The sequence below is a fragment of the Prionailurus bengalensis genome, chromosome A1 (assembly GCF_016509475.1).
Source record: "Prionailurus bengalensis isolate Pbe53 chromosome A1, Fcat_Pben_1.1_paternal_pri, whole genome shotgun sequence".
In the NCBI taxonomy this organism is placed as follows: Eukaryota; Metazoa; Chordata; class Mammalia; order Carnivora; family Felidae; genus Prionailurus; species Prionailurus bengalensis.
The window spans coordinates 88,603,100-88,629,364 of NC_057343.1; the positions used below are offsets into that span (position 1 = coordinate 88,603,100).

At 61.6% G+C, this 26,265-nt stretch overlaps 1 protein-coding gene across 1 annotated transcript; it reads left to right on the forward strand.

Annotated features, from left to right (window-relative positions):
- Positions 1-606: 606 nt before the first annotated feature.
- WNT9A (Wnt family member 9A) lies at positions 607-24,027 on the forward strand. The gene is made up of 4 exons (XM_043584679.1): positions 607-777; positions 17,744-18,000; positions 18,799-19,061; positions 20,947-24,027. The coding sequence occupies exons 1-4, from the start codon at positions 683-685 to the stop codon at positions 21,427-21,429; spliced, it is 1,098 nt and encodes a 365-aa protein (XP_043440614.1). The 5' UTR covers positions 607-682; the 3' UTR covers positions 21,430-24,027.
- The last annotated feature ends 2,238 nt before the right edge of the window (positions 24,028-26,265 follow it).

Consider the following 26,265-nt stretch of genomic DNA (forward strand, 5'->3'; position numbering starts at 1 on the left):
GGGAGACAGAGGTCCCCGAAGCTTGAGCGACCCGGCCCGTGCCCTCCGGTGGCCAGGTTGCCTGCTTCCCGAGGGATCCGGCTTCGCGAAGAGCGAAGACCCGCCTGCTGCCGGGTCTCCGGGTTCACGCAAACTCCCAGGGGAGCGGGCGCGCGCGCTTCAGCCCAGGGCCAACCTCGAGTCCGCTAGGCCCCACCCCTGCGCGTCCGGGCCCCGAGCTCCACCCCCGGGCCCTCCACGCGCCCCCCCCCCCCGGCCCCGCCCCCATGGCCGCTCCGGGTCAGCCCAACCCGGCGGGCCGCTCGCAGCCTCGGCCCCGCCCAGGCCCTCCACGCGCCCCCACCCCGCCCCGGCCGCCGCGGCTCGGAGCCAACGCTCCGCCCCGGCCCCCCCCTCGCCCGCTCCCCACTCCTCCCGCCCCCCACGCGCTCCGCCTCCACGCGCGGGGCGCGCCCCGACACCCGAGGGGCCGGGCGGCGGCGCGGCGGGGCGGTGCGCTCGGCTCGGGTTTCGGCCCGCCCCCGGCGCCGGCGTGACCCCTCCTTGGGTGCGGGCGGGCCAGGCCCAGCTGGCCGGCGCCCCGCCCCCGGCCCGGCGCTCCGGGCGCTATAAGAGGGCGGCGGCCGCGGGGCGCCCTGCGCGGGGCTGGGAGCGCGATGGTCAGCCGCCGAGGCGCGGCAAGATGCTGGATGGGCCCCTGCTGGCGCGCTGGCTGGCCGCGGCCTTCGCGCTGACGCTGCTGCTCGCCGCGCTGCGCCCCTCGGCCGCCTACTTCGGGTAGGTGCGGGCGGCGCGGGGACGGGGCGCGGGGCGGGCGGCCCAGGTGCGCGGGCCCCAGCCGGCTGGCTGGGGGCCGGTGGGTTGCCGGGCGCTGTTTGTTTGCGTCCTGGCGGCGCGGCGTGGGGAGAGGGGCCGGCGCACCCGACGACGGGCTGGCGGCGGGGCCGCGGTCCCCCGTGACCCCGGAGCCGTCGTGGCCGCGACGCGCCCGTGTGCGGGGCTCCCCGGAGTTGGGGGACCCAAGCTGGTCCTGGCTCCCTGTTAGGCCGCCGAGTTCTGGCGGAACGGCTGGAGCCTCCCCCGGCCCCTACCCACCCACCCGCCTTGCAGCTTCCCCCCTCCTTTCTCTCCTCGAGAAGTTAATTTAACAACAACAAAAAAAAATACGTACAAAATCCAGATGTTCCTTGCACCGAGCCCCAAAGGAGGAAAAAAAAAAAAAAATAACTCCAAGCTGGAGGCATTTATTTTTCTTGCGCTTTGCTTCTTACGGCCGCTCGGGCCCCGGCCCCGCGGGAGCGCGTCTGTGGGACCCGACCGGTGCACAGGGCCCGGCCGGGGCCGTGAACGCCGCCCCCCCCCCCCCCCGCCGTCTCAGGGGTCGCCTCCCGGAGCGCGTCTCGGTAGTAGCAGTGTGCGTGTTTCCTGCGCGTCGCTCCCGGCCGTTCGCTCCTGCCCTGTACTTCCTCGCCCCTGTCCCCCAGATCTGGGATGTCCAGCCCAGAGACCTTTGGGGACCCTCCCTCGCTGCGCCACGCAGATGGGCACCCGGAGGTCCGGGGGTGGCACGGCGCCAGCACCCCCGCGGGGTCTCTGGACTCCTCTCCTGCTGCCCAGGCACCGCCCCTGGAGCCGCGCGGCCCACCCTCTCGCTCTGGCCCCTGCCCTGGGCGCCCCGTGGCTGCTTCTGGTCGCCGCCCTCCGCCCGTCACCTGTTCCCTCGCCCCGGGCCTGGACGCCGTCGCGCGGCGGCTGGCCGGCAGAGGGCCCCGTTGGTCCAGAAATGTGGCACCGTCAGGGCGGGGAGAGGCCACTGGGCTAGGAGCCCTGCAGGTGTATCCTGTTCTCAAAGAAAATAAAATATTTTCATGGGAAACTTTCCCTTTGTGTTTTTCTTTCCCCCCCTTCTCCTTCTGTTCCTTTCTCCTGGGTCGTCTTCCAGGGTCAGCTCCGTGTCTACTTCCCCTGGAGACCCCACCCGGCAGCCCTCTCCTGGCTGGGGCCTCGGCTGTGCAGAGGCTGGCACGCCCCTGCACGCCATCTGTGCAGCCTTTGCCTCGCCCTCGCGGGCAGAGGGAGGGTCAGAGGATGGCCGTCTGGCCGCAGGTCCACGGTGAGTCACGGCGGCCTGTTAGCCAGCTGTGCCTCCCCACTCTCCCGGCCCAGCCTCGGGTCTGCTCACCAGGCTTCAGACACACCCTGGGCTTGTCTGCTCCCAGCGGCTCCCTGCTGACAGCCCTGCTCCTCCTGGGGAGGTCAGAGCCACAGAGGGGAGGTGGGGGTCTCGGGTCCTGGCTGGAAGCCCTCCACCCTTACCACGGGCAGCCTCCAGACTTTTTACCTCTGGGGAAGTTGTTGAGCTCTGCTGTTTAGTTCACGGGCCTGCGGGAGAGGGCCTGGTGCCCCTGTGAACTCCCCTGACCAGCCCTCTTGTCCAGCATGTTGGCCCCAAAGGCTGTCCTGTGCAGAGTGTACCAGGCAGATGTATGGCCAGGGGACAGCTGGCTCTGCTGGGGGCCCTGCCACCACCGACGGACAGAGGTCCTGGGGTGGGGTCTGCTGGGTGCCAGCAGGATGGGCAGAGCAGAGTAGACTTTATGGGTCTTTGCCCAGCAAGCACCTCAGGGGTTGATTCCCAAGGTGGGGCCAGACCTGGGAAGAGAGGAGGGGGAAAGACACACTCTGGACCAGTCTGTGCATGGAGGCCCAGACTTTCTGGTCAGCAGTGACTGTCTGGGCCTGGGTCTGGGGCCCTTTCTCCCGGCCCAGCAAAGTGGCAGGGGCTGAAGTGCCAGGGGAAGGAGATAGCCTGAGGTGGGCAGGGCAAGGCTGAGGCAGGGCCTGGGGCTGCGGCTAGGGTTGGAGCTGGAGCTGGGGCAGGGCTGGGGCTGGGGCTGGGGATAGACTGGGGCTGGGGCTGGGGTAGGGTCAGTGCTGGGTCTGAGGCTGGGGCTGAACTGGGACTGGGGCTGGGACTGAGGCTGGGACTGGGGCTGAAGTTGGGACAGGGGCTGGGACAGGGGCTGGGGATGGGTCAGGGCTGGGGCTGGGACTGGACTGGATCTGAGGCTGGACTGGGACAGGGGCTGGGGCTGGAATGGGGCTGAGGCTTGACTGGGGCAGTGGCTGGGGCAGGCCTGGGCCTGGGGATAGACTGGGCTGGGGCTGGCTTGGGGCAGGGGCTGGGCTGGGGCTGGAGCTGGATAGGCTGGGGCTGGGGTGGGGTCAGTGTCAGTGCTTGGTCTGAGGCTGGGGCTGGACTGGGTCTGAGGCTGGACTGGGACAGGGACTGGGGCTGGACTGAGGCTGGGGCTGAGGCTGGGACAGGGGCTGGGTCAGGGCTGGGGCTGGGACTGGGACAGGGGCTGAGGCTGGACTGGGGCTGAGGCTGGGCTGGACTTGGGCTGGTGCAGACCTGGGGCTGGGGCTGGGGGCTTCCCTCCCAGCCTGGTGTGCAGAGTGAGCAGGAGGAAGGAGCTGGGATTCAGGTCCTCTTTCTCCCTTCCCCCTCTTGGAGAACTCTGCCTGGCACGGAGGCTCACAGGCAGGCAGGGCAGCTCCTGTTACAGGCCAGAAACCGAGAGAGGCTGGCCTGGGGTTGGGGGGGCGGGTGGTGGGGTGTCACGTGGGCGGTGGGAGCCCTCCCTGCCCCCTCCCTGAGGCTGCAACCTAACCCGGCCTGTTCCCGTTGCCCTCCCAGCCTCTGGCCACTAGGCAGGACCCTCTGGGCCGCTGCCTGGCCTCGGGGAAGGGGCTCTTCCCTCTTCCTCAGTGGCCTGGCCCTGCTTCTTGGCGGTGTGATTAGCAGGTGGTGTTTCCATCTGGTTCTCCAGGGGCCTAGACGGCTTGGCCTGATGCCCTCCTGGAAGGAGGGGGGCCTGGCTCCCAGCAGAAAGGGGCTGGCCTGAGGTCTCCTGGCGAGTTTGGGAAACAGACTCAGACCCTTACCCCCCCATGCCCTGTGGACCTGGGTGGGCTGAAAGCTTTGCCTGCCCCTGCTTCTGGTGTTATAGGTGAGAACATGGAGTCGAGGAGTGATCTGTGTGTGCTGAAAATCTGTTCAGGAAGGGATGCCCCCAAACCCAGGGCGAGGAGCCCTGGTGCTCCCCCAAGCATGGAGCCAGGGGCTGGGTCCAGCAGAGCCGGGCCTGGGCTCCCTGGTACCTCGCTGCCCTTTTCTTAGAGATCCTGCATGTGCCAAGCCAGCCCCAGCAGAAGCTCCTGTGGCCGCCCGTAGACTTACATCCGGGGGCTTCTGGGGGAGTGGAGGCCTCAGGCTTCCCATGTGGGTCATCTTCAGAGAGCTAGGAAGGGCTGTCATGAGCCCTGAGGCCCTTTCTTGGGGTTGGCCCCAGCAATCTGCATTCTGTGGGTGACACTTGCAGGCTGGCTTGGGGGAGGGAGCAGGGAGCAGGGCCCTGCTGGGAGGTCTGTCTGGTCCAGGCAGCCTGGAGGCCTGTATGGAGGAGGCTCCCCCAGCCAGGCCAGGCATTGGTGCGTGGGGTGCTCGAGGCAATGTCAAAGGCAGCTAAGGTGCTCTGGGCTGCAGTGAATGGGGCCTGAGGGCGTTTAGGGCCCACTGCCTTTCCGTGATTGAAATGGAACTCCTATCCCATAGAGTCACCCTGTTGGAGCCTGCGGTGCAGTGGTTTCTGGTACATCTACAAGGCTGTGCAGCCAGCACCACTATCTAATTCCAGAGCGTTCCATCACCCCAGAAACCTCATATCCTGCCTCCCCCTGCTCCAACCCCAGCCCCTGGCAACTGCTAATCCACTTTCTGTCTCTGTGGATTTGCCTGCTCTGGACGTTTTACATAAGTGGAATCATACAGCACGTGGCCTTGGTGTCTGGCTTATTTCACTGAGCATAGCGTTTTCAAGACTCATCCACGTTGTGGCATGCATCCGTGCTTCATTCCCTCAGTGACCATGTTGTGTTCGATTGTGTGGATGCACAGCAGTTTGTTACGTGCACTCCCCTGCTGACCGACACCTGGCTGGCTTCCACCATTTGGCTCTTGTGATGCCGCCGTGGGCATCAGTGTACAAGTTCTTCTGTGGATGTAGGTTTTCAGTTCCCCGGGTATGTATACTGAGAGGTGGAATTGCTAGATCGTATGGTAATCACCATGCTACCCTCCCGCCAGCAATACAGAAATGTCCAGTGTCTCCACATCCTCTTGTTATTTCTTGTGTGTTGGTCTTGTGTGTCTGGTTCTTGTTATTTCTAGTGTGTTGATCAGCTCTGCCTTTTCTTCTAGCCATCCCAGCGGGTGTGGAGTGGTATTTCACTGTGCTCTGACTTGCATTTCCCTGATGATGGGCGATGTTGAGCATCCTTCACGGGCATGTTAGTCATCCATTATGTTTTCTTTGGAGAAATGTCTACTCAGTTTCTTCGCCCAGCTCTTGGCTGGGTTGTGGGTCTTTGTTGTTGATTTGTCAGAGCTCTTTATATATGTAGAGGTTTATTCCTAGATGGAGGAGAATGTGGAGTGTGAGCCGGCACGCTGTCTCTCAGCTGTGCATGGGCCTTCACAATGGGTCTCCACCCCCCCCCCCCCCAGCATGACTGTGTGGTAAAGGTGGTCCTCTGTTTACTAGAGGCTTGTCTACGGGCCTGGTCAGGGGTTCTGGGGACTTGTATGGGAGCCTGCCCTGCCTTCAGGGTGTTGTCATGGTGGGAGTGGCTGACTGTGCGTGCAAGGTCAGTGTCAGGAGGTGGCGGTGCCCCTCTGTATGAGCCTGGAGCCCAGCTGGGGGTTCTGTGTGGCTGTGTGCCTATTGGCTGCTCAGAGGAAGGGCTCCTAGAGGGCTGTGTGTTGGGGGTGGGGCTCAGGCTCGCCTGTGGGGGGAGTCAGCCTCTCATGGTGAGGCCAGGGTGACCCAGAGCCCAGGGGGGCCGGGGTGGGGCTGGCAGAGAGGGAGGTGTCCCCTATGTTTCCCTGGCTGGGGGCCAGGGGTGTGGAGCTAGAGCTGAATGAGAAGCAGGCTGGGCCCATGGTGTCCACAGACACACCTCAGGATGGACGTGCCCACAGTAGCCCTGCAAGGCCCCAGCTCCAGCCTTTGGAAGGAAGGCCATGAAGTGGGCTCAGCTCTGCAGTCAGAGCTGAGCAGGAGGGCAGGCCCAGGCCTTCTCCGCAGTGTCCAGGCAGCCGAGTGGCCAGCAGGGAGACTGTGCGGCCCCTTGGAAGTGGCCCTGTGGGCAAGGGGGCACGTGGGGTGGGCTGGACAGACTGGAGGGCACTGTGTAGAGGGGTTGGGGCAGGTGTGGGGAGGCAGGTGGACAAGGGTAGGGATACGCCCCTGCATCTCTGCTCTCCAGACTCTGTCCCTCCTCCCTGCCATCCTGACCAGTCTCCTCTGTGGGGCCCGCAGCCCCCCAGCACAGAGACCAGTAGAAGCAGGTGCTAAGTGCCAGCCCAGCCCAGGCCTCTGGGCTGGGGGCCTCCTGAGGCCTCGTGGTGAAGCCTGAGGTGAGGAGGAAGCCACCGCCACCTGGCCCCCCTCAGCTGTGGGAGCAGATGTCCTGCCACAGCCGGCGGCCGTCTGGACGGGGGGACAGCTGGCCTAATCTCGCCCCCATCCTCTCCACTGTGGCCGGGACCCAACTCTGCAGATGAGGGCACTGGTGGGACTCTGCCGGGGCTTCCAGGGTGGCCCTGGCCCAGGGCGCCACCCGCGGCCCATCCCTGGGGGCCCCACCATGTCCAGGACAATAGCAAAAGTGTGTGGGTAGCTTTTCTCCTGGAAAAGAATGCACACACACAATTTCTCCCAGGGGGCTATGGGACCTGGAAGCAGGACGAGCGATGAGCTGATAAGGGGCCTGGCTTGGTTTTCCTGGTTGCAGAAAAATGACACCAGTCAGCAGGGCCAGCACCCGGCCCTCTTAATCCAGGCCTGGAGGGGCACTGGCCCCTTTGTGTATTGTCCTGGTGGGCAGTGCCTGTCCCAGCTCGGCAGGCCCAGAGGGGTATCAGTGGAAGCACAGTTGTCTGGGAGGTGGGCGAGGCCAGGCCCCTGCTGGCAAGTATGCCTCTGGAGGGTGGCAAGCAGGGCTGTGGGCCTCTGCCCTGCTTGGGGTCTGTGTCAGGAAACCAGCATGGCCTAGCGGGGCCCCTCTGTACCTGCAGTGCCTCTAGGGAGCCCTGAGTGCTCCAAAGTGCACCAGGCAGGTGCGTCCGAGGCTCTGCTCCCTCGCTCTGCACTCAGAAGCCTGGCCTGGGGTCTGAGGGGCTGCTGCATCAGGCTTCCCAGTCCCCCTCCCCACCCCCGCTGGCCCTGACGTCCCCAGCTACAGGAATGGTGGGCTCAGCCTGAGACCTGTCTGATGGCCGTTCAGTGGGCTGTGTGCTGAGGGGCAGGGGGTGCCTCTGGAGCTCCCAGGGCAGGGGTGTGGCTGGAGGGCTGGGAGCACCCCCTGGTATGGGTGGGGAAGCTGGGGGCCTGAGGCCAGGGCGGATTGCGGGGTGGCTCATCGTTAAGGGGCCTCCTTGGGCTAGCAGGCGGCAGGTGGCCGTGCAGGGGCCTCCACAGGAGGGCAGCGCCGACCTGGGTGGCGTGCTGGCTGCCCGGCTCCGTGACCCGCGGGCCCGGCCTGCCGTCCTCCCCTGCCCCTCCCAGCGCGGTTCCTGGCTGGCCTGGCGCCTCTGGCCGCAGGAGGAAACCCAGCCGCCCAGCTGGCAGGCCGTGCACCTCGAGACTGGCGGCCGGACGAGGGAATGGAAAACGGCAAGCCTCAAGCTGCGTTTGTTTTTCTTAGCGATACCTGAGGTAGACGCGGCCAGGGAAGTGGTCTGGCCCAGGAGAGAGGCTGCCAGGGGCTCCCAGACCAGAGCACGTCAGAGCCGGCTCCCTCATGGACAGACAGAGCTGCCGCAGCTGCCCCGGGGCCCTCCCACTGTCCCCGGCTGTGCTGGGCATGCAGGAGGCCAGCTCCAGGCAGGAAGGTGGGCGCCAGGAGCCTGCCCCACGTCCTGCCCGGCCCTGCTTGTGAGCTCCTTCGGACTCTAGCTATCTGGGAGGCCCAGGGCCATGGCACAGCCTGGCTGCTCCCTCATCTCCCCTCGCCTGCCTGTGACTTGGGTCCTGGACGGCCTCAGTCGCTCTCCTGGGTGCCCATAGCCTGCCCTGCTGGCTGGCGGCCAAAGAGGCCAGCTGACTGGTGGCCTTCAGGGCCTGGGGTCCCAGGGGCTCTGCTTGTCCTGGCGGTTGCTGAGGGTGGACAGGGACATTTCTGTTGGGTTCGGGGACCCCAGGCCTTGTGCAGTGGAGTTTGCTGAGTCCTGTGTCCCCCTGGGCTGGGAGCATCCACTATGCATTCTCACCACCCCTGTGTGGACACAGCCTGTTGACAAGGGAGTGGAGAGGGGATGCCCTGGAATGTGGGGAAGTAGAGTGTCGGCAGCTCTCATAGAGGTGACAGCTGTCATAAACACAAGGGTGCTCGCCACGCTCCTGCTCTGGTTACCATGGCCTGTGGCCCCTGCCTCCTCCTTGGTGGGCCTGGGCATCAGATGGCCGAGTCAAGCTGCAGGGAGCCCCCTGGCTCTGGTGGTGTCTGCACCCACCCCACCATGTCCCCATGTCCCCTGCGCAGGGCCGAGTCAGGCTGCAGGGAGCCCCCGGCTCTGTTGGTGTCTGCACCCACCCCAACGCACCCCCACATCCCCCACACAGGGCCGAGTCAGGCTGCAGGCCTCGGGAGGATGGAGGGTTAATCTCAGAACCAGTTTCTCGGCATTGGAATTTGTTTTGAATTCGATTCACACAGAAATTAAACGCTGTCTGGTGGGGCTGAGGTTCCTTGGCAGCGCGCTGTGGCTTCTGGAACTCCGGCCTCTTCTCCCTCCGCCCAGCCCTGGGAGCTGGGTTTGTGGGCAGGGTGGCCCTTGGGGTGGCCGGGCCTGCTGGCAGGAGGAAGGGCCATTGGAATCCGCCTGGCCTCAGAGCTGGAGGAAGCAAGCACTCTGGGGACCGGCCAGCTGCCGGCTCCTGGTGAGGACAGGGACATCCCCCATTCCTTGCTGGCAGTGCCGCCCTGCCCCCTGGCTGCCCGAGGGGGCAGGTTTGGGAGTGTGTGACCAGCTAGGTGCTCAGAGGGGTGGCCCCATCCCCAGGCCGCCAGCATGCCAGTCTCAGGCCCCTCCTCGGAAGGGGACAGGCTCCTAGACTTAGCTGTGTCTGTCCTGGGTTCTTTCCAGGCCTGCTGGGACTAGGGTGGGGTCTCCTTGGTGTCACGGCAGGCTGATCAGGAGGAGGGGCCCTCAACAGCACAAAACCCAGTGTAGGGAAGCCTTGTCTTGAGATCCTAACCTTCATTACATCTACTAAGGCACTTATTCCAAAAAAAGCACATGTCAAGGTCCCAGCAGATGTGAACTTGGGGACATGTGCCCTCTGTCTGTCTTGTACAGTGAGCAGCACAGGCCAGGGGTAGCGGGGCAGGCATGTGTGGAGGTGCCTTTCTCTGTGGGTCTCTCCAGCTCTGGCAGCGGACCCAGAGTGAAGTGTCACAGGCCGAATGGGAGCTCTCAGCATGTTTCCAGGGAGGAGATAACCTTGGAGTATCCACAAGGAGTAAGAAACTGCAAAAACTGACCCGGCAGGTTTGGAGAAACCAAATGGGACTGGGGGGAAGGTGTACAAGCGGATTTGAAATAGCTGAAGAGAGCCAGTAAGGCAGATGATGGGGCAGGAGACTCATGTGGAATGTGGCCTGTGTTGGCAGAAATGCGGAGAACCAGAGGCCAGAGGCCGGATTCAGGGACTGGGCGGCCAGGGGTCCTGTTTGCAGAGAATGGCGGAGCATTTTCCAAAAGTCTCAGAATTTGTCAGGGTCACGTGCAGGATTCAGGAGGCCCCAAGTCGTCCTAAACAGAGAAAACAAAAATGCTTCCAGAACATGAACTAGAAGCATAAAACACCCAAGACAAGGAACCATAAAAGCAGCCTGGGCCAGCAGATGCAGATACTGTGGGAGGCTGGTCAGCCTGGTGGTGAACCTCAGAGCAGAAACGCACACAGTGCATGGCAGGCTGGGGACTTGCCCAGGGAAGTGAAATACAGACCTTTACAGACAAGCTGCAAGATGCTCAGAAGGCCACTGTCCAGGAGCCGAGGAGTGTCCAGCATCCTGTTGGGTCCTCACAGTGGAACTAAAATACACGACGGCCTGTAATTTGGGAGTGGGGTTCACAGGCTTGTGTCCTCAGGCCTGGTATTGCCCACCACTGGATGTGACTAAGCCACAGACGTGTGCAGTTGTGAGGGTGGCTGTGAAATAGCGGCAATGCAACATGAAGGTTCAAATCACCAGGGGGAGATGGGTTATCAAGGAGTAACTGGAAAGGAGGCAGGAGGAGACAAAGTGAAATGGGGCGGACCTGTGGAGGAAATAACAGCCATGTGGCTGAGGAGACCGGGGTCCTAGCCAGGGCCTTGGTCTGATCACTGGCTCTGCGACAGGACAGGATGTAAGCATAGAGAACGTAGGAGGTCAGGGAGAGAACACACCACCTCAGTGGACCTTGAGGGAGTTTCACTGTGACCCAGGCTCTGCATGGTAACCTGGGTTGTGATCCAGGCTCTGCATAGTCTCCAGGCTGTGACCCAGGGTCTGCACAGTGACCAGGGCTGTGATCCAGGCTCTGCATAGTCTCTAGGCTGTGGCTCAGGATCTGCCTAGTGACCTTGGCTGTGACCCAGGCTCCACATAGTCTCCAGGCTGTGATCCAGGCTGATGCACCGTGACCTGGGCTGTGACCCAGGCTCTGCATAGTCTCAGGCTGTGACCCAGGGTCTGCATAGTGATCTGGGCTGTGATCCAGGTTCTGCACAGTGACCTGACTGTGATCCAGGCTCTGCATAGTTTCCAGGATGTGACCAGGGTATGCATGATGATCTGGGCTGTGTTCCAGGCTCTGCACAGTGATCTGGGCTGTGACCCAGGCTCTGCATAGTCTCCAGGCTGTGACCCAGGGTCTGCATGGTGTTTTGGGCTGTGATCCAGGCTCTGCACAGTGATCTGGGCTGTGACCCAGGCTCTGCATAGTCTCCAGGCTATGACCCAGGCTCTGCACAGTGACCTGGTCTATGACCCAGGCTCTGCATGGTGACCTGGCCTATGACTGGGGCTGTGATTAGGGCTGTACACGGTCTTTGGGCTGTGACCCAGGCTCTGTCTGCATGGTGACCTGATTCTGAAGCAGGAGGTGCAGAAGTGGAGAGAAGCCTGGATGTGGTCAGCAGCGGTTGGTCACAGATTTGAGGAAAAGAACAGTAAGCTAAAGCCAAACATGGCAGAAGGAAGAAAACAGAAGCCGTGCGAAAACCAACAAAGTACCAACTGTGCATTAGAGATGAAGGGTCCCTCTCTAGGAATTGCTGCTGGGAAATCGCTACAGATTCTGCAGATAAGAGTAGGGGATGCTGAGCGCTTTCCTGCCAACCAGGCTGCAAATTCTGAGGCAACGCAGAAAACCAGAGGAGTAACAGAAACAGACTCGAGACAGAGAAATACTGAGTCTGTTGTGAGTAGGGAAGCGGATTAGCGGTCACGATCTGACAGTTCCCTCAACAATGGTGACTAGCACTTCTGCTCCTTGGTGGACACCAGCGTCCACGCACAGACGTGCACGGGAGGGGCAGCGGTGGCTTGCGCATGACGGCGAAAGGGTGGATGACTCAAGTCCACCGCCCAAGGACAGGTGAGCACAATGCGGTCTGTCCATATGGTGACACACAGCAACATGGACATACTGTCAGCACAGGAGCCCTGTCACCAAAGGCCACCTACCGTATTTGTCTGAAACGTCCAGGACAGGCTGATCCACAGACACAAAGTACATTAGTGGTGGCCAGGTGCAGAAGAATAGGTTTGTCTCTGAGCCAATGAAATGCCCTGAAATCGACTGGCCGTGTTTGCACGCATCTGTGAAAATGCAGCAAAACACTGAATTGTGGACTTAAATGGGTGAATTTTGTGGTATGCAAATTGTATCAATAAAACTGTTTGGAAAAGAGGAGAGGAAAAAAAAAAGAAAAGTAATTGGATCAGCAGGGAGATCTTTTCATCCAGAAAAGGCCAGTCCTACCAAACAGTTAAGAAGATGTGGTTTTGATCTGACTCATCTTCTGGGAAACTGAGACAGTGAGCACTTTGCTAAGGCACTGAGACCCAGTGGGAAGAGCATGGAAGAGAAAATTACAAACACAGATGCAAACGGCCTAGACCCGACATCCTTAAGGTACAGCTCACAACACAGAGGAAGGACAAAACCCCTTTCATCCGAGGCACGCTGCACGGCCAGCATTGGAAAATCCAGTTAGTGGCATTCCGGTTTTAGCAGAAAAATCACATGCCAACAGATGCAGGGACCACATTTGAGGACACTTGACATCATTTTATGAGTTTTGAGCAGCTTGTAGCAAATGAACAGCCGAGGGGTCTTCTTTAACCTGAGCTGGGCGCCCAGGGGATACCCGACGAACTTGCCATGCTGGTCACGGAAATGGCCAGGGCTTCCTTCTGAGAACCAGGACACAGACAGGGAGGCCCACTGTCCTCACAGACCCTTGGGTGGGAAGGGAGCATTTCTGTGCTGCCGCAATAGAGTGCTGGCTCCGCAGACAGGTAGGTTCCCGGCTTTGACCTCTGATGCTCTAACCACCTGTAGGGTGTCCGCGTCTCCAGAGAGCCAGGTCTGGGTGGTAGAGATGCAAGTTTGGGTGTGTAGACAGGGTGAGTGGGGGGAGGGTCCCCACTTCCTGGCACTGAGGTGGCAGAGATGTGAATTTGGACATGTAGATGGGGTGAGCGGTGGGGAGGGTCCCCGCTTCCTGGCACTGGTGCCTGTGGGTCTCTCTCACCTTGGGGCCACACCTGCACACAGGTGCCCTGAATGGCTCTGTGCTGGTGGGTGGCCACAGAGCTGGGGGGGGGGGGCTCTGGGCCCTGCATGGCAGTTGGCAGATTCTGCACCATGGCCAGAAGGCAGGAAGGATGGCTGAGGATAGAAAAAGAAAGCCAGCAGCCTCGTCTCTCTGCAGACCACACGACCATACACAGAGGTGAAAACCATCAGAGATGAATCAGCGCACGTGGCTTGTGCACCGAAGGCCAGTTGGACGTCGGATCAGTCGTGCCTCTGTTGGAATCCAGGACTGGCCAGCACAGGGCTGACCTCGGCAGGAGTACCTGTAGGCCCCCGGACTGCAGCAGCAGGGAGAGGCTTGGGTGCCCCAGCAAGCCCATCTCATGCGTCAGCCTTGCCGAGTGGGTTCTCAAGTGTCCTGTGCAAACACAGAGCCAGCACATGCCTGCTGGACCTGCTGGAAGGAGCTCCCGACACAGTCCCAGTAAAACACCAGCCCAATGACCACCGGCCAGGGCAGAGCCCAGAACAAGGAGCCTGCAGAAGGCCGCTGGCCCTGCCCGGCTTGGACAGAGCACTGGTGTGCCTGCGTTTAGGAGACGGTGTTCAGGACATTACAGGAGGGGCAGGCCTGCAAAATGAGATAGGAGAAATGGCACACACAGAAGAAAGTTGTGCAGTAAAGAGGGTTAGTGTCTGGGAGGACACTAAAAAGTGCCTGACGAGGTCACCGTGGGGATCGGAGCGTGGTCCCCTCTGACTCGGCAGGAGGGACTTGGGGGATCTCAGTGTGAGGCTGCAAAACATTTCCATGCGTTATCATGTCTTTGAAAATGCCTGAATGTCACCAAGTGCCGTGCTGACATTTAGACCTCCTTAGGATTTATTTCCTGGTGGGAGATAGCCCAGCACTGGAAGGAGCTTGCCCGATAGGACGGGGATGGGGTGCTGCTTGCCTGCCCAGGAGGCCACTTGCCTGCAGACAGCCTGCCCAGCCTCACCTCCTCCACGGCCGCCTCTGCCAGGCTGGATGCCTGCTGGCAGGGGGCAGCTGCATTGAGCCTGGAGGCAGGTACACTGTTGTGGGGTGGGCAGTGGGGCCGGGGCCTGGAGTGCTCTGTGGCCTGGAAGGTACAGACTCCAGAGACGGGTGTGTGGGAAGAGGCCAGCACATAGGGCTGACGGTTGTATGTGGAGTCGTGTGGTCTTGAATAGCCTACACGTTGTCCCTTGCATGTGTGCCAAGCTCTTGGGCTGCGGAGAGAGGAGTGAGCTGCATGTGTCCCCAGGCTCCTCTGCTCTGGGCTCCCCGTGGGTGCAGGCCTTCTGGGGGCATGGGCTGTGAGCTGTGGCTTGCTGATGCCTGCAGACTCCATGTCATGGGCGGCCCATTGTTCAGCCGGCCCTGGTCTTTTCATGCAACAGTGGGTGTTGGGGCAGCGTGTGAGTGAGACACCTTTGGAAAGAGAATGGGGTGAATTTCATAGACATGTGAGTTCAGAAATCCAGCCACGGGGGGAAGACCTCTTCCCCGTGTCCACAACAGTCCTCACCTGTGCTCCTTTGATGACTGGAAAATAACACCAGGGCGGTTTTACTCTGTGTTTCTGAGTGGGGCGGAGCCACGTACAAGTTCTCACAGATGCACTCCACCCTGGAACTGTGTGGCCACATCCCATGGCCATGTGCAGCTGGTTCCTTTGGTTGCTGATCTGCAGGAAAGGGGTCTGTCCACACCCACACCTCCACACAGAAAGGCAGTTGGCTCTTGGTCTGGGATCCAGCTCGCAGGATCTCCCCTGATGCGGGACTCTGCTGCTGTGCACGGTAGACCCTCTCACACTTAACCGTTTTTCTGGGCCTCTGGATTCTGGGTCACATGGAAAAGAGCCTTCCGTGTTCCAAGAGTGTTTTATGACCCTCTTGCCTTTTGTCTGGCACTTCTGAGGGTTCCTCTCCGTGTTTGGGTTTCTGTCCTGAGTGTCCATGCTCACTGATGCCCACCCTGTTCTCTGCACCCCGTGTACCGTCTGCCTGCTGGCACCTCTGTGAGGGTCTGTCCCCTGCCACTGCAGCCCCAGGCTGGTCTCAAGCAGAGTGCACCCCAATAGTTAAGGAGGCCTGGGGCAGAGGCCAACCTCAGTGAGGACGCAGACTGGCCCTGGGTATGTGTGGGGACCCCCTCCCTCAACCCCCCCATGTGCAGTGAGAACGCAGCCTGGCCCCAGATGTGTATGTGGGGACCCCTGCCCTCAGCCCCCATGTGCAGTGAGGACACAGACTGGCCCTGGGTGTGTGTGTGGACCCCTGCCCTCAGCCCCGTGTGCAGTGAAGACGCAGGCTGGCCTTGGGTGTGTGTGGGGACCCTGTCCTCAGCCCCCACATGCAGTGAGGACTCAGGCAGGCCCCAGGTGTTTGTGGGGACCCCCGCACTCAGCCCCCACATGCATTGAGGATGCATGTAGGCTTGCCCCAGGTGTGTGTGGGGACCCCTGCCCTCAGCCCCACACATGCAGTGAGGACGCAGGCTTGCTCTGGGTGTGTGTGGGGACCCCATCCTCAGCCCCCACGTGCGGTGAGGATGCAGGCTGGCCCTGACACCCCAATGCAGGCTGGGAGGTGGGCTCGCCTGCCATCCCTCCCCCTCCCCACACCCACAGCTGCTGTCACCAGCACAGCCCCAGGTACCCCTGGGCCAGCCTTGCTGTGGTTGGTCCTGTTGGACACAGGCATATTTTGGCACCAGCCTAGAGCTGGGTTAATCTCAGAGAATCCAGTCTGGGGGCTGTGCAGGTTGTAGGCTGCAGCCCTTCCGGTGTGTGGCGGCACGCCGTTGTGGGCACAGCTGTTGACATTCCTGTCTGGGGACACGTCTCCGTCGTGTGAGCTGCCTTTGTGTGGGGAGTGTGGCTCTTCCACTCTGCAGTGTGGGGTCCCCGGGCCCCTGCCTGCCCTGGCCCAGCTCAGCTGTCCTTGTGCTCAGGGCCGCTTGAGCTCAGGCATGAGGCCTAGAAGTGCACGAAGTGACCCCTGCCATGTCCCCATGCTCTGAGGCAGGATGCCCTGACCCCAGAATGGGAACTGGGGGTGCAGGTCGCTGAAGCTCACAGGTGCCTTCTCCCCAGAGGCCTTGCTGCCCACATGGGGCCTGTCTGTGCCTTGCGGACCTTTGGGGTTCCTCCAGCCCATACTCTCACTGGTCACAGCACACCAGTTGGTCCTCCTGGCTCAGTGTCCCCAGGCATGTGCTGTGCAACATGTGTATGGACTCAATCTGGTGGGAACACGCCTTGGGCTCTGCTCACCGACACCCTGGGCTTCTGGGACACTTGTAGCCCGGCTCTCCTGCAGCTCAGGGCTCAGCCCCAGCAGCCCATTGGTGCCATGCTAGCCCAGAACACCCTGGGGTGTCCTCCCAGGGTGCTGGCCAGCCCCTTGCGCCCACTGCACCTGAGTGTGAAGAGGATGGTTCTTCTCGCTCTGTGTCCTTCATGGCTTTACCCTCCAGGGTCTTTTGCAGGGATTCCTTTCTCCCACCTGCCTGCCTACTCCCCTCCGTGCCCCATGCCCTCTGCTTTGGCATCCCTGCAGCCTTGCTGGGCTCCTGCCTGGGCCTCCTTTGGGCCTGGTTCCCAAGTCTCAGCACCTTGGCCTCCTGCCCTTGGGGAGCTGACCAGGAAGGGCAAGGCTGGTGCTGCTCCGTCAGGAACGTGGGTCTGGGGTCCTTAGGGCAAGGATCAACTCTGCCCTGTACAGGCTCTGCCCTTGGCAGGGTACATGCCTATCCCCCCAGCACACTCTGGCCCCCCAAGCCCAGGCAGGGCCAAGGAGAGGCCATGCTGGGGTGTGTGCAGGGCAGGGGAAGGGAGGGGCCTTGGAAGTCATTACCCTAGGTTGTCCCCAGAGGAGCCTGACCTGCTGTGTCATTGCTGGGTCCATCCAGCTTCTAGGAGCACCTGCCTGAGCACCTTACCCTGCAGAAAGCTGCCAGGAGCCAGCCCAGTGGCCACCATGCCCTTGAGGGGGCTTTTGAAGGGCAGCAGTAAGAGGGATGGGACATGATGTGGGGTGTCAGTGTCTGAGAATACTGGAGCCCCTGGCTCCTGTGGGTCACTGGGGTGCAGAGGCTTGTTTCTTGTGATGCTCATGTCAGAGGACCGGAGCCCCACCCATGTCTAGTTGGGCACCTCTCCTTCTTGAGGGCTGAGGGTCTGGGTGTGCCTAGAGCCCGGATGTGGCATCACCTGTGTGGGGACATTGAGATGTGTCTGAGCACAGAACAGGCAGGAGGTCAGGACCAGTCGGCCCCTGGGTGGAACAGCTGAAATGGGGGTTGGGGGGACCTGAGAACAGGTGGCTGACTCTGAAGGTCAGGGCCTTGGCTCAGATCAGAGGGTCAGAGCTGCAGGGGAACAAGGAGCCGGCTCTGGGCCTCCCCTGGGTTCGACCGGGAGCTCCTCAGTGGTCCAGGAGTTCCTGGAGACCCTACTGGGACCTGCAGGGCCATCTGTACAGGCTGCAGGAGAGCAGGGAATGAGCCAGGCCCTCTCCCAGAGGCCACAGGGCCATTGTGGGGTTGAGTCACTGCAGCTTTGGGCGGCAGCGGGTGCGGGTCCTGGAGCAGCAGTACATGCTCCAGCTGGGTAAGCAGACACAGGAGTGGGTGGGGCAGAGTGTCGGATGTGGTCCCCTTGTGGCCTGGGCTCCTGTACCCCTCCCTGCCCTGTCCATCTGCGCCCTTGGCCCACCCCTGTGCTGGGCTGGCCTGAAGGTGTGTGTGTGTGTGTGTGTGTGTGTGTGTGTGTGTGTGTCTGTCTCTCGCCTCGGGCGTGGCCCTCACCCTGGCATCTCTGTACCCAGGCTAACGGGCAGTGAGCCCCTGACCATTCTCCCGCTGACCCTGGAGCCGGAAGCCGCCGCCCAGGCACACTACAAGGCCTGCGATCGGCTGAAGCTGGAACGCAAGCAAAGGCGCATGTGCCGCAGAGACCCGGGGGTGGCCGAGACACTGGTGGAGGCGGTGAGCATGAGCGCACTTGAATGCCAGTACCAGTTCCGGTTTGAGCGCTGGAACTGTACCTTGGAGGGCCGCTACCGGGCCAGCCTGCTCAAGCGAGGTGAGTGCACTAGAGGTAGGACCTTCTGAGCAGGTCTGCACCCCTAGGACATCGTCCCTTCACTGGGTCCCAGGGCACCTGGGGGTAGGGTGCGGAGATGGGGGGGTTGCTCTGTGTGGCTCATCCTCTGCTCCATCCACCCCTACATCCTGACCGGTCCCTTGTCCCCCACTACCACACCCACCTGTAGCTCCACCTTCCTCCCCACACTGCCCTAACAGCCAGGCCCCTCCCTCCTGCCCCGCCCCTCCTGGGGAACAGTAGCTGGCAGCACGGGGCGCATTTGGGCAGCTTTGACAGGGCGCAAGGCAGCTCTGATGGCTGTTGCCACATGGTGGTGACCAAGGCCCAGCGGCTGGGCATGAGGGGCAGAGGTCCAGCTGGTGCTCCGAACAGGGAGCCTACCTTTTCCTCTCTCCTTGCGCTCTGATCTGAGACTTTCAACAGCCTTGTTTAAAAACTGAGGACCTGAGGGGCAGGGCAGGGCTCACCAAGTCCCGGGGAGAATCTGGTGGGTCGGAGACGCAGTCTCTGATCCCTGGGCAGAGCCTAAATCTCCATGCACTTGGAATTCTCTCTACCCTGACACATCATGTGCCTGGAGCACATAGGAGCGCCTCGTACCCCCGGGGGCACATGGCGGCCCAGGCAGGGATGCCCCCCACCTGCGGTGCGCACCCGCAAGGATCCTGACTGCAGACCCCGCATGCTGTCAGCATTCGGGGCTCCAGCAGCACGTGAGTGAGGTGGGGGTTGCTCCCGCCTGCTCACCCATCCGCCCTCCCTGTGCCCCCACAGGCTTCAAGGAGACCGCCTTCCTCTACGCCATCTCCTCGGCCGGCCTGACGCATGCGCTGGCCAAGGCGTGCAGCGCGGGCCGCATGGAGCGCTGCACGTGTGATGAGGCCCCCGACCTGGAGAACCGGGAGGCCTGGCAGTGGGGCGGCTGTGGGGACAACCTCAAGTACAGCAGCAAGTTTGTCAAGGAGTTCCTGGGCCGCCGCTCAAGCAAGGACCTGCGAGCCCGCGTAGACTTCCACAACAACCTCGTGGGTGTGAAGGCAAGCGGGGCGGGGTGCGGGGCAGGGCATGGGGCCAGGGGCGAGGACTCAGGGTGGGGAGTGGGCATGGGCAGGGTGCGGGGTGGGGCATGGATGTGGGGAGGGGCATAGGTGTGGGCGGGGCATGGGAATCAGACATAAGCATGGGGGAGGCGAGGGGGGGCATGGACATGGGGCGGGGTGAGGGTGGGGCATGTGGCCAGGCCCAGGCCTGGGCGGGGCCAGGGGCCTGGACTCGGGGTAGGGTGTGGGCATGGGCGGGGTACAGGGAGGGACGAGGGAGTATGGGGTGGAGCATAGGTATGGGTAGGAAATGGGACCAGGCACAGACTTGGTGGGGGCAAGGGGTGGAGCATATGGGTGGGGTGGAGCATGGGGGCGGGGCATGGGAGCAGCCGCTGGTGCTCAGGACCGGCAAAAGTGGGGGGCAGGGCTGGGGCTAGGAGGAGGTGTAGTATTGCCTCCTCCCGGTCTGTGTTCCCGGCATGTGGTGCCAGCCGGGGCCCTGGAGTCTCCTTACCTTTGAGTGTCGTTTTCTTACGGAGATACTGGTTGTTGTGGAGGAGGCGGGGGACAGACTTGTAAGGTCTTTAGCTAGGCCCTTCTGGGGGCTGCTGGCTGCAGGCTGGCTGGACCTGGGGGTACCTGGCTCCCGGCCATCCTTCAGCCTCCCTGTAGCCCCTTAGCTCCTGGGCCTACGCGAGAGGAGGAGGCATGAGTTCTGTCAGCTTCACTGCAGACAGAGCACTCCGTCCCCTTAGTCCTCACACAATGCGGACCACCAAGGGCCCCCCGAGGCTCTGCCCCACCTGGGGATGGTCAGGGGCTCTGCGTGCTCGCCAGGCAGCCCCCAGGATGTGGAGCCCCAGCCTGGGAGGGGGCCAGGTAATTAGAGCCAGCCCTGATCTGAGCCCCTCTTTATTGAGAAACCAGACTTCTGAGTCTTGCACTTATTAAAGAATCAATTTCCCCCTTTTTATTCGGAGCCCTTGTCCCTCCTTCTGCCCTCTGCAGAGGGGTGCGGGCAGATTAAATCCCCAAGGCGAGGCTATTTCTTTTCTTTTGCATTCTCTCCTTTGTAAGCTATTAATGAAAAGTCAGAATATGGAAAGTGCTCCATTAGCTCTGCCGGGCCTGGGTAAGCAGCGTTTTAATTAAATTTGTCCAGGTTTCTCAGCAGAGTGTCATTAAATGTGACTCTTCTATTGCCGGGCCAGCGGGCAGCCACATTTCCTAATCCCCCTCAAGCCAGCCAGCCCTCCCTGAGGGCAGCATGGGAGTTCAGGCCTATCCTGGGATGGGGCCCACTAGAGAGGGCCTCCTCCGCTCTCTGCTGCCAGGGACCCCAGTGTGGGTGGTCAGGCAGGAGGCCCCTTAGGGCAGCTCTGTGCATGTGTGTGGAAGTGGGGGTACCGACCCTCCCCTCTGGGGCTGACCTGGAAGATCCGGGGGCCAGTTCTGCCAACTGGGCCAGCTAACTCATTTCTCCTCACTTCTCCAGGAAGTAGGCTAGTAGGCTGCTGAGCCCAGACTGGGGGATCCTGTTGGGGCATTGACAGCAGGGCTAGAGGGGAGGCTTGCTCAGTCCCTTCAGAGGTGAGCCCTGGATGCAAGGAGGGAATGTCTCCACGGGACCACAGGTGCTGCAGTGGCCACTCTGGAGGCCATGGTACTGGATGTAGGGCTTCTGTCTGGGGACATCTGTGGCTTGGAGGTGGAGGGACAGGTGCAAGAGCCAGGAAGCCTGGGTGATGGGTAGTGGTGGTCCCCCAGGCTGGGCTTGGGTCCGGGGGAGCTGTGTGGTTGAGCCCTTCTGGGGGTCATCTGCAGGGGCTGTGCCCAGCCTCTCAGTGTGGCCCTCATGCTCAGCCCCCTCCCCTACCAGGTAATCAAGGCCGGGGTGGAGACCACGTGCAAGTGCCACGGCGTGTCAGGCTCCTGTACTGTGCGGACGTGCTGGCGGCAGCTGGCACCCTTCCACGAGGTGGGCAAGCGCCTGAAACACAAGTACGAGACAGCACTCAAGGTGGGCAGCACCACCAACGAGGCCACCGGGGAGGCCGGCGCCATCTCGCCGCCTCGGGGCCGGGCTGCAGGGACAGGAGGCAGCGACCCGCTGCCCCGCACGCCAGAGCTTGTGCACCTGGACGACTCGCCCAGTTTCTGCTTGGCCAGCCGCTTCTCCCCGGGCACTGCCGGCCGCAGGTGCCACCGGGAGAAGAACTGCGAGAGCATCTGCTGTGGGCGTGGCCACAACACCCAGAGCCGGGTGGTGACACGGCCCTGCCAGTGCCAGGTGCGCTGGTGCTGCTACGTGGAGTGCAGGCAGTGCACCCAGCGTGAGGAGGTCTACACCTGCAAGGGCTGAGCCCCGGGGCCGGCCAGGCTGCTGCAGGGGGAAGAGGCCATGCACCCAGTGTGAGGGGTCTACACTGCAAGGGCTGAGTCCCTGGGATGGGGCCCCCAGCACACTTGGCACATGGTGATGAGAGCCCGGGGATTGGCTGGGTTTGCTGTCCCTGCCTCTTTGTCCATATTCTCAAAGACCCAGAGGCGGGAGGTGGCCCTGATCTGGCCCCTGCATCCCCTCTGTCCGTGCCCCACCCCCACCCCCATGACCTGAGAGCGTGGCACCATGCTTTCCAAGCTGTGTCCGTCCCTGAGAGGCCAGTTCCTGAGAGCGGCACCCTTCCCTGCTCTGGGCTCCCTCTTAGGAGCACCGGGTGCACCTTCGCGGCCATACAGGGTCTCTGTGTGGCCGCCTGTGGGCTGTCCTGCTCCAGCACTGGCTTAGAGAGTCAAACCACTAGGAGAGAGACAGCCCGGCCACCCAGCCGCGGGGGTCACTGCTGTCCCCTCTGACATGGAGCACTTCTCTTGGGAGTGATGTTGGTGACTGTTAAATTATTTTTATTTAACTAATATATAATAATTATTATTTCCATCCCTGCCCTGCCTCAGGCTTGTGGCTCCCCCTCCTCTTGGTGGTGCCCAGTCTGGAGGGTCCCCTTCGTCCCTCCCCTCTACGCCCCCTCCTAACCTCTTTGCCTGATCTGCTTTGTCATTTGAAACCACTAAATCAAGAGGGATGTTGCTGTTGTTGTTTTTAAAGTAATAAAGCAGGTTGTGTGTGGACACTGCCCTCAGGGCTTCTGGAAGCCAGGCCCCTATACCCAGCTGCCCCCAGTGAGACTGTCCTGGGAAGTGGGTGGACCCCACTCTGGGAGACTTTGGCATGCACCCCAGCCACTTTGGTGTAGGTTTTTAAGGCCTGGAGTGGCAGCCAGTGGCCTGCCCTCCCCCCAGGGGTGGGCACAGCAGAGGGGAGGGGCCAGCCCCTTGAAGGGTTCATTTCCTAGCTTGCTTTGTGTTACTGCGGGAGGAGGCAGAGGAGGCAGACGTGAGGACGCATGTGGATGGAGAGAATCTGGGGCTAGGATTTGGCAAAAGGCAGACTGTTCTCTCTGGCCACTCTGTTGTCTTTGCAGGGAAGGAAAATGGATGGGCTACACTGACCTGGCTTGGTTTGAGTGTGTGTGCACATGCATGCATATGTGCAAGAGTGTACGTATACGTAGTGTGCTTGCATAAGTGGTTTTGTGTGTATACGTGTGCACGAGCACACGTGTGTGTGAAGTATGTGTGCATTTATGTGCATGCATGTGTGAACACGCTTGCAGGTTTGTGCGTGAGCATATGCGTGAGCACGTGTGTGAGCAAGTCTGAAGTGTGTGCATGCATGAGACTGTGTCAGCATATGTATGTGTCTGCAGAAGTGTGCATGTGAGCACAGGGGACTTGTATGACACATGCATCTGTGCTGTGTGTGTGTGTGAGCATGTGCACGTAGCTACGCATGCGTGCTATATGTGTGATGTGCATATGCATGTGTGATGTGCATGCATGCATGCATGTGGGTGAATGTGTAGCCACATGTATCTGTGGTGTGTGTGCCTGTTCTGGCTGTGTTGGCATGGTCAGTGGTCAGCTGGGGCGTGGCCTCCGCTCAGTGCCCTCCCTCAGCATGAGGCTGTCCTTCCCACGTTGGTGTGAATGGCAGCCTTGGCTCCTAGATCCTTTGGCTCTGGGCCTGCCCTGCTCAGGCTCTGTGGCTATGCTCTGGGTGGGTACAGAGCTGGGTGGCAGTGCAGACACAGGAACTACTGAGTGAGGGGGTTCCTTGGAGTTCCATGGGCTCCAGGAACCCTGGGGACTGTGTTTTTAAAAGAAAACCTATTTATGTTGATGTGGGTCTCTTGGTCCCTGTTCTATAGTGTAAATAGTGAAGTCTATTCTGTGGTTCAGAGAACATCCCGTGAATGCCTGCATGCTGAGAGGGTGGGGGCCAGGGGCCCAGAGTGGGTGCAGCCACACCCCCGTGACAAGACTGGAGCTCAGTCACTTCTGGGTCTGGAAAGGCAGCAAGTCGGAGGAAGGATATTTTGTTAACCAGATACCACATTTAGCTCTATGTCATAATATAAAGGGAAGTATTTTTTTAAACAAGGCAGACTGAAAACGTCTGCTGGCTGGTCTGTTTATATATAAACATATATCAGAATATCTTGCTAAGCGAACTCCTCCTGACGGAGCCTCTGGTCAGCGTGCTGCTCTTCGTGCAGGAGAGCCTCTAGAAGAAACTGTGCCCAGGGATCAGCCTCTCTGGGACGGGGCAGGGGGCGGGCCACAGGGCTCAGCCATGCTGAGGGCCAGGCGGGTCCCGGCCACCTGCTCCCTGCCAGCCACACACATGTGGACTCCTGGCTCGGTTTGGGAGGTCCAGGTAGGCTGGGGGGAGAGGGGCATTCACACACGAGAACCCTCGTGCGAGCCTATCGATTTCTCTACCTCATCTGTATAGCGAGTAGGTGTGTACTCGAGTGACTTGGAGAATGTATTTATTTAACGGCTTTGTGTAACAGAACAGAAACGAAATGGACACTAAATAAATGTATTTTAAATTATAGCCCCATCTGAGTCTGCTGCCTTCAGAGGGGTTCTGGAGGGCCGGAGGGAGGAGGAGGGCCTGAGGCAGGAGGACCTGAGGGAGGAGGAGGGCCTGAAGGAGGAGGAAGACCTGAGGGAGGAGGGGAGTCTGAGGGGGGAGGAAGATCTGAGGGAGGAGGAGGGCCTGAGTGAGGAGAAAGACCTGAGGGAAGAGGAGGGCCTGAGGGAGGAAGAGGGCCTGGGGGAGGAGGAGGAGGGCCTGGGGGAGGAGGAGGAGGGAGGAGGAGGGCCTGAGGGAGGAGGGGGGTCTGAGGGGGGAGGAGGACCTGAGGGAGGAGAAGGGCCTGAGGGGGGAGGAGGGCCTGAGGGAAGAGAAGGGCCTGAGGGAGGAGGAGGGTCTGAGGGAGGAGGAGGGCCTGAGGGAGAAAGAGGACCTGAGGCAGGAGGGCCTGAGGGAGGAGGAAGGCCTGAGGGGGGAGGAAGACTTGAGGGGGGAGGAGGGTCTGAGGGAGGAAGAGGATCTGAGGGAGGAGGAGGGCCTGAGGGAGAACCTGAGGGGGGAGGAGGGCCTGAGGGAGGAAGACCTGAGGGAGGAGGAGGGTCTGAGGGAGGAGAAGGACCTGAGGGGGGAGGAGGACCTGAGGGAGGAACAAGGCCTGATGGAGGAGGAGGGTCTGAGGGAGGAGGAAGGCTTGATGGAGGAAGACTTGAGGAAGGAGTAGGGTCTCAGGGAGGAGGAGGACCTGAGGGGGGAGGAGGGTCTGAGGGAGAAGGAGGGCCTGAGGGAGGAAGACCTGAGGGGCGAGGAGGGCCTGAGGGAGGAGGAAGACTTGAGGGAGAAGGAGGGTCTGAGGGAGGAGGAGGGCTTGAGGGAGGAGGACCTGAGGGGGAGGAGGCCCTGAGGGAGGAGGGTCAGGGGAGGAAGGCCTGGGGGAGGAGGGTTTGGGAGAGGATGGGGGCCTGGGGGTGAGCCTGAGGGGGAGGAGGGCCTGGGGGAGGTGGAGGGCCTGGAGGAGGAGGAAAACTTGAGGGAGGAGGGCCTGGGCGAGCAGGGGACCTGGGGGAGGAGGGCCTGGAGGAGGAAGGCCTGGCGTCGGCCCCAGGGGGAGGAGGGCCTGTGGCGTGGACGGGGGTCTTGGGGAGGAGGGCCCGAGGGGGGCCCAAGGAGGTACAGGCTTTAGGGAGCATGAAGGCCTGGAAGGCTCAGCACGGCCCAGCTGGCTCCAGAGGGGAGGGGTGCTGTCTCCCTGTTCATGGTGGCGAGGCTCCAGCCACACTGTGCAGGGCCCCACCTGAGGTCCCAGGGATCTGCTGATGGGCTTGTGTCCTGCTCCTTCCAGCTCAGCCTCCGCTCCCAGCATGCCCTCTAGCCTGGCTCTCAGTGGTGGTGGGGGGCCGTGTGAGCCTGGAGACCCTAGTCTGCAGCAGTGGGCTGGTCAAGGTCCCATCCCACTTCCCACTGGAGCAAACGGCCACACGGGGGTCTCTCAGATCTAGAAGCCAGAAGATCAAGCTGTGGGCCTCAGAGACTCTTGGGAGGGTCCTTCTTGCCTCTCCCAGGTGCTGGTGCCCCAGGCAGTCCTGGGCTTCTGGGCACTGCACCCCAATCTCCACTTCTGTCTCTTTCTCTTCTTTCCCTTTCGGACACCTGTCATGGGACGTGGGACGTGGGACCCACCAGACTACGCACGATGCTCTCGTCTTGGGATTGCTAATCAAGGCTGCAAAGACCCCACCTCCAAATAAGTTCATAGCCTGAGGTTAAGGTGGGTGTGAACTGGGTTGGATGGGTGGGGGACACCTGAGAAACTGGGGACCCTGATGGGGGAAGGAGTGAGCTATCCGTCATGTGGGGCTGGGCTGGGCTGGGCAGGGCAGAGCACACCTTTTCTCCTTCTGGGGTGACTCTCCCCTCCTCACCCAAGACCCACGACCTTTGGGGGGCAGTGAGGAGAGCCCTTGAGCTGCCGGGGGACAGGCCCACCCCTCCATGCCCCTGACCCTGCCATCCTTTCCCTGCTCTGTGGGGTAGTGACCCAGTGTGTCTGAGAGCCCCAGCTGCTGGGTCTCTCACATGGGCCCCTCTATCTGTATGTCCACCTGCTGGGTCTGGGGACTTCCAGGCATAGCACATCCTCCCTCAAAGTGGTCCCCAGGCCCCTGCCCCTCTGATGGCCTGTCTTCCCTTGAGCCTACCTGTGTGACTCCATAGCTGTGACATGCCTTGAAGGACCCCTGGGGCCCACCTGTGTGACCC

What these genes read in the sequence shown, in the direction of transcription:
- WNT9A (XM_043584679.1), top strand. Translation starts at nt 683, where the DNA reads ATGCTGGATGGGCCCCTGCTGGCGCGCTGGCTGGCCGCGGCCTTCGCG. An exon ending in GGCCAGCCTGCTCAAGCGAG is followed by an intron (nt 18,001 to 18,798) that starts GTGAGTGCACTA and finishes GTGCCCCCACAG; the next exon opens with GCTTCAAGGAGACCGCCTTC. An exon ending in ACAACCTCGTGGGTGTGAAG is followed by an intron (nt 19,062 to 20,946) that starts GCAAGCGGGGCG and finishes CTCCCCTACCAG; the next exon opens with GTAATCAAGGCCGGGGTGGA.